Raw genomic sequence first — 7447 nt, 5'->3', positions numbered from 1 at the left:
CAGTGAATTACTTTCAAAAACCTAAAAGTGCACATAGGAAAGTTTGTTTGGGAGTGTGCGTTTAGGTTGTCACAGTGACACTCTTGTGCGTGTCACATGACTATCATGCTCACTTCGCCATGTTACATTTGGCCTCACACTTTTCAGTTTTATAATGTCACACAGTTTTGTTTATTTTGTAGATCAAGAGATTGAAATCACTTTCTCCCCTGCCAGCGTGCAACATCCGTGCACTGAACTGATATTTCAAGTGTGTAGCTAGCGTGTACACGCAGGACTCATTGCCAGTCAGCGAAAAGTGCGTTAGACACAAATTCCGTCCTATTTCTTATTGTGGGTCTGGAGCACACCACCACATAAACTCATCCGGGCCTGTTGCACTTAGTGGAGCTGCCTGTCCATAGTACCCGTACGTAAATTGTGTTTCTTTCGGCCGGCTGACGGTTATCCTTGTTATGAATGGGGCTGTCTCTCCCATACATATATATACCATTCAATCCGTCCCGCCACGCAAGGCTACGCTGCGTCTCCGAATGACAGACGGGCTCTTGGCGGGCGGGCGCTGCAGTAGCGTTCGGGTGAGGATCAGTCTCAAGCAACCAAAAACGGATTGTATCTTGCGAAGTATGTGAGAGCGGGAAAGGGGCATGAAACGGAATTTCATGGATATGCGACTGCGGCAACTATGTTTTAAAACAAACCTGGCCTGTGTGTCTTTCGCGAAGCAAAGAAATTGCTGTGTGTTAGCGCGGGGCACTTAGAGAAAAAGCCCGCATGTGGCACCTTTTCCAAACTCATTTCCCTCTTTCCAACGAGAGGCAGAGGCACAGAGTAGCGACAGGGACAGGGCTAACGGGATGGTGGAGGACGCGGATGACTTTAATAAACATTTATCAGCCAAGATGCCACAGACCCTGGCTAGCTGATCCCACTGCCTGACTGTGCTCACTGTGACTATGTTGCACTGTGCGTGTGTGAGAGAAAGGGAAGGAGGGAGAGAGGGAGGGTAAAAATATGGTTGCAAAACAAGGTATCTGTTTTAATAAAAGCCAAAAAAAAGGCCACGGTCCACGGAGACCATAGTATTTCGTATTTCTCTCTTTCCTGTTTCTTTTCATAACTCTGGAAAGCTGGGAAGCAAAATCTGTCGCGACCCTACCTTGTCAGAGTATTAAGTCTGTTGAATTTGTGCCACGAAGGCTGCCTCATGGTAGGCCGCATTGTCTGTCGCACTCGCCAACCTCTCGCGCTGTAGCTCCGGGCTTCATTAGCGCTATGGCTAATCCTCGAGGAGAAGCGAGGCGGGAGGGTGTAACCGAGTTAGCTGCGGTGTGCGCGGAATGGGGTTGGCTTGCGAGAAAGGGGTGAACAAGTATGACTATCATTTGGGCTTTCTTACCGTGCATGAGAGACGGCTCTTTTTGGAGCGAATACATTGGCTAATTTGGTGACAGTCAAGAAATTCGCTGTGACCTTTGAGAATTTTGTAGTCAGAGACAAGAAATAGTTGCCACAACGAACGCGTATTTTCGGGTTGGCTGTGGCAACTGACTCTTGTCTCTGCCTTCTAATTCTTATGTGTCACAGCGAATTTCTTGACTGTCACCAAATTAGCCAATTTATTCGCTCTGACAACTAATCTTTTTTATCCGGGGATGGGCAATCCAGCAAGCGAATCAAAATAACGCTTTAAATATTTTGATGGTCGTCGCGACGTCGCGTGCAGGGAGGTGCAATAGATTAATGACATTACGTGACGATCGCTCATAACAATGCGTTATGTACCACGTTTATATATCGTCGATATCCTGTCATACTCTGCAAATCTGTGTGGAAAAATTTGACTCCACGTCATCAAGCCGCGGCATTCTCCCATGATGAATGTCTTAATGACTGCTGTATGTGCATAAAGGAGCCCACACCTCCGGAACTGTCCTTTGCTGAATGACGCGTTTTCGTCGCCAGACCCGCGTACGCTTCTGTTGGATGTAGTAACACTACTTGTGACCGCGGGGCGCACCGTGCATTCCGCGAAGGCCTGTGGGCGAGGGCGGCCTGCAGCCCATACAGAGCGTGCGAGCAACAAGTTTCCATGAGCGGCGAGGTTCCTCGCGCGCGCGGCGTGCCTCCGCGCCGCCACGCCCTGTCTCAGGCGGTCTGTGCTGTGTAGTCCTGCATACACACCGTTTGAAAATTTGAGCTCTGCTTTAGTGTGCATCTCGTTTGAATTAGTTTGCCCTTCATTACCGTGCACAACATTATGTGAAGGTCTTTACTGGTCCTTGTTTCTAAAATAGTTGATACATCCATGTCCATCCAATACATCCAAGTCAATATGCATACTGACTTTAAATCGCTGTGTGCGATCGGCGTCCATGAACCTTTGCGCGGTGTCTTGAATGGGTCTTGAGTGTGTGTATTCTCTTGATGACATTTCCATTCTGCTCCACGCAAGCCTGCCGAGCTGTAGGCACGCGTGTGACTGTCAGCGCCTATGCAGCACACGGGAGGGTAGGGCGGGGCCCGGACCCGGCTGGTCCAGCTGGTGGGCGTGGCGCGGCGGGGCGCTGTGCAGCAAGGGCTGGGCCCCTTGCGCAACGCTTCCGCTCGCGCGACGGACGCCTCGCTTGTAATGCAATGCTGGGGTATTGGCTGCGGCATCGCGGAGACAACCTCCCTGAAGGCCGGGCGCCGGGCTCGCGGCTGGATTACGGACTTTTAGGTCTTATCATTTTTGTTCAATTCATAAAAGCTCATAATTGTGCCCGTCTCTCTTTTGTGGTGTATTCCAGCTGCTGGTGACCGTTCGAAGATTGTCAGAGTCTGGTGATCGCTTAGGTCGCGTCAGGACCGGCTGCCACATCCTTCAGCGAACGTGCCAACCTCCATCTCCGTATCCTCCACGTCTCTTGTTACTCCTCGTTCTCTCTCTCTCTCTCTCTCTCTCTCTCTCTCTCTCTCTCTCTCTCTCTCTCTCTCTCTTTCTCTTTCTCTTTCTCTCTCTTTCCTCTGCATCCATCATGGGCCACTTCTCGCCAGTTCCGTCCGTCCGAATGATTTGAAAGAATTGCGGTCATCGCATCCGTCGAGCCCTTTTTGGGCTGTTGCTTTTTCGTTGGTAATGCTTATGGCTCCGACGGACTAGGGGGTACAGGCCGCCATTTTCGCGGAAAAGGCTCGCACACGCGACATGACGGCAGAGCTCATCATCCCGCTGGGCGCCGCGCATTACCGCCCTGATCCGGCCCGGTAATGAAGCACTCTGCATAATGGAAAGCAAATTGAGTTATCCGCTCGTCGGGCGGGCCGGCCGGTGCAGCAGGCCAGCTGGGCTGGCCCGGGCGACACGACCCCGGCCCGGCACGGGGCCCGGCCGCTGCACGTATCTCCGGACGCCCACCTCTGCCGGCGCCCCGGCCCGGCCGCGTCCAATTTACTGGAGATGAAACCCTAATGGAGCGGGTTTGCTGCGCCCGGCTGCGCCGCGCCGCATCGCCTGCCGCGCTGGACCGGCTGGGCGGCAGTCAGTGTGTGTCACTCAGGGGGGCGTGCGCCCGTGTGTCGGCGGGCCAGAGGACGGAAAGGCGAGTCAGGGAAAGGTGAACGGAGGGAACGGTGATGACGTACTAAATGTCATGAGCAGGGCTCTTTGTCTTCTGCGCATGGCGCTCGTGTTGCTTTGGGTTGGCACCTCCTCGTTTCGTGTAATGAAGTAAATTGTATCGTCTGGCAATCCCTTCATCGTAGCCGGTCCGAATTGAATGGCAATTTCCGATTCTGTGCGCAGTGGGACGGGGGCAGGCTCCACCGCACGAGTGTGGGGCCAAGGTATCAATCGTAATACCACATCGAAGCGAGAGCCACCGACGTAACGCAAACAGAGCACAGTCGCCGTTTCAAAATGGTACAGGAGAGCACTAACCTGGTGCGTGTCGCACTATCTATGCGTCACTGCTGTGATCAGCATATCGCCGCAGCTTCAGGGATCGTGTTATTAAACTAACTGAATGGCTTGGGCGCAGCTGTTAATACGCGGTTGTTATGGAGCAGTGCCCATGAATCCGAGGGGGCAATAATTCCAGGAATCACCTGCCTTGGAATCATCCGGATAAAAATTAATCGAAATCAACCGAAACCGCCTTAACTAAGCGGAAAACTATAGTGGAACTGGTATGAATTAGTCGAAATAAACGTTTCTACTACTATAATACCTAGGGTATAAATATAAGTGGGGATTCACGGGGAATCAAGTATTTCGAGAATCATGTCTACGCATCAAAATAGCATGGATTTCGTAGGATATATTCCGACTCGGAACAGCCGCGGCCTCAGGCCTCAGCCATACGGACTAAATATCTGTGGCAGTGTATTCTCGCTGTCATGGCGGCCTGCCGTTCGGTCGAACATATTTTTGCATTTTCACTTTTCAAAACTGAAATGTACTATGCAAAGCATTCGCAGAGGCATTCCACCGCCTGCCATGTGCAGCATAGGCAACCTGCCGCCTGCAATGCGCAGCATAGGCAGCCCGCGGTGCACGGCTGGCGGTGGGTTGCCTATGCTGCGCGTTGCAGGCGGCAGGTTGCCTATGCTGCGCATGGCAGGCGGCCGGCTGCTGGGCGTTCTTTTGGAGAGATATGATTTAGAGTATCGGGAGGGGTAGAGGCTCTAAACCAAAGCTTGTCGTTCATGAAATTTGACGCGTGTTTAATTTCCTTTTTGCTTTTATCTGTTTCAGGCTGAGCTTGAGATCGGCGAGGTGTTCGAGGAATGGCAGACGGCTGCTGGCACCACGACGCGGGGCTTGGCTGCCCCAGGCGCCGCCCCCGACGCCGCCTCTCTGCCGCCGCCCCCGGCCTGCGTCCCCGAGCATGTCCCTGCCTCGCCGACAGCCGCTTTTGCTCGGCTGCCGCCGCCACCTCCGCCGCCGCCAAGGAGCTCGTCGCGGAGCAAGCTAGTGCTAAGGATACCTGAGCAGCAGCAGCAGCCCACTGCCCATCAACATGACGCCAATGATGTCCCCGACGTGGTAGTGGTGCGGGGGTCTCCGCTGAATGGTGACGCTACGCCACCCCGATCCAGCCGCCTGAGCAACAACAAGCGGCGCAGTCGGCGAGGGCGGGCGTCGCGCCGGTACAACACTGACACTGTGGTCCAGGACTGGGCTGACGACCCTCTCGCTGACTTTCACGAGCTGGTCCTCCAAGAGCTTGCCGCGCTCGGGCAGAACGCCCACGAGGAGGACGCTGACGTCACCAGTGTCGACGGAGCTGACACAATGCGCTTCTGGGTAGGCGGTAGCAGGGCGTCGCGTTGCACGCTGTCGGCCCCTGCTTCTGGGCTGGTGTCTCCCGTCGACTCGACGCCGTCCTCGCCGACGCCACCCGACGAGCAGCCCTGGCGTTCGCGATGGCTTAGGCGCAAGTTGACAGACGACGACGCGGTGCTCGTGAGCATCACGCCGTTGCCCGAGGACTCCGTGGACGACGACGAGGAGAGATGCCTCCGTACTGCGGCACTTCCGGACCTGCTCCCTGCGACGAGGCGGGCCGCTACGTTGCCCGCGCCGGGCGTGCAACAGTCGTCGCGTAGGCGGCCCGGGTCCGGCGGAGACATTATCGGAAACCAGGACGCCGTGAAGAGGAAGGCCAGTCTGGGCAGGCGCGCGACCGTGAAGTCGGCTGGGCCTGACCTGATCTCTGAAGACGATGTGCCGCCTGCGCTCAGCCATGGAGGGGTGAGTGAGACATTTCTTCTTCTTCTTTAGTAAGCTTTACCAGCCATTTTGTTTTTTGAATATTAATTCTTGCCTTTCTGCGACCAGCTCCCGTTGGCATTGCACAACCTCCTGGCCAAGCTGCGGCCCTCCCCCCGGCCGAGCCTCTCGACCGCCACCGTGGTCTTGGCGCCGCCGGACACTCCCGCCAATACACCCACCAGCCCGCGGAGCCCGCTGGACGCAGCGCGGGCAGGTCCGCGCTTCCCCGCGGTGGCCAGCACCATGGGCCTGAACCCCTTCCCGAGGGCGAACTCCCCAGACCTGACTGCGGACGCAGGCACTCAGACATCGCCGCCACTGTCCCGGAGCTCGTCCTTCACGTGGGTGTCGGACTCGTCGCTGCCGCTTCCGGACACGCCGGACACTCCAGACACGCCGGGCTCTGAGGACGACAGGTGCTCGTCAACGTCGTCCTCAGGCCTCGTGTTGGATGGTGGCCGCCAGCACGCCGCCTCCACCGACGACTGCCTCAGCTCTGTGGATTCGGCGGGTGGAGACTCCCCGTCCCCGACGCCTCCGGACTCGCCGCGGCTGGGGCGCGCGCGAGCTGTGAGGGCCAGCCGGGATGAGCGAGGCCTGCCTTCCTGGGGAGCGTGCGAAGAGGAGGGACACGAGTCTGGCATCGGCACTGCCTCGCCGCCTCCCTCACACCCCAGCAGAAGTGAGTACACACGGAGCTGTCATAACTTCACCAGGCGGCATAGAAAATTCCAAAACTGCGAAATCGCCAGCGCCGTCTCTGCCGCGGCGCTGTACTCTAAAATTAGTGCCTTAATCGGCCCTTTACCGGACCCTATTTGGATTTAGAGAATATTTAAAAATTCTAGAGGTATGTGTAATTTGGCTAGAATTGCCTAAACTATTCTTAAGAAATACAACAGTAGGTCCAATATCCGACTGTTCCAAATGTAAGTTAGTAAGTTGCCATTCGGTTGGATTTCCAGAGTTTAATGCTCGTCAAGCCAAAAAGTCGCACGGTAAATACAACGTGTGAATTTTTGAGAGAAAGGAAAGAACTTTAAAGGAAACTTTCATAATTTGAGGAGAGTCCTCAGATTTAGGAGGTCATCGGACATCTCTTATCAAAAGCTAAGGGAAATTCCCACAGTTTTCGGGGAGACTTTCCCAAAACCTGAGATTTCCCCTCGGAAGGTCTCTTCTCTTCTTTTTTTTCAAAAAAAAAAAACAACAAACAAAAAAACATTGATTTTACCGTGCGCGAGTTCAAGTACCCCGGAGATCTCAGAGGTGGGCTGATGCTCGGTGCTCGGTCCTTAACTATGGTCACTTCTGTGAGGGAGGAGGTGGGAGAAGGCGGCTGGGCTATCAATCTGCTGTCGGCCGTCGACTGCTGCCCCTCCCCCACCTCCTTGCCCTCTGACTTCTCACCGCCTATATAGCTATCTCTTTCGCTTCGCAATGGAAGGTGTTGCGAATTTGCAAATTTGGACCTGGAGGCACCGAGGCACCCTGCGGTGTGTAGTCGCGCGGTGTACTGCGTCATCCTCTCCTCCTTTGCCGCTGTTGTGCACTTTCGAAATTAGTCAGGAACTTCCAAACAGCCCGTCCCCTTCTGCGTTCTACTTAAACTTCCTCTTCTTCGCTATTACTCGTCTTAGGTATTGAAGAACTCTAGGCAAGTCGAATCTCTCTCTTCTACTTTTCGCC

General features: G+C 54.7%; 1 protein-coding gene across 1 annotated transcript in view; it reads left to right on the top strand.

Moving 5' to 3' along the window:
* The window catches only part of LOC127748939 (uncharacterized), a 64814-nt gene extending 57385 nt beyond the window's left edge, over positions 1–7429 (top strand). Inside the window, exons 3-4 of the mRNA XM_052264754.1 lie at positions 4739–5737; positions 5825–7429. Of these exons, the coding sequence (XP_052120714.1) occupies positions 4739–5737; positions 5825–6586 (1761 nt within the window). The 3' untranslated portion in view covers positions 6587–7429. The remainder of the gene's footprint in view (positions 1–4738; positions 5738–5824) is intronic.
* Positions 7430–7447: the final 18 nt, after the last annotated feature.

Source organism: Frankliniella occidentalis, unplaced genomic scaffold, assembly GCF_000697945.3.
Source record: "Frankliniella occidentalis isolate FOCC.00 unplaced genomic scaffold, Focc_3.1 Scaffold21, whole genome shotgun sequence".
NCBI classification, from domain to species: Eukaryota; Metazoa; Arthropoda; class Insecta; order Thysanoptera; family Thripidae; genus Frankliniella; species Frankliniella occidentalis.
Note: the sequence above shows the minus strand (reverse complement) of the source record. Positions and strands in the feature narration are given on the sequence as shown.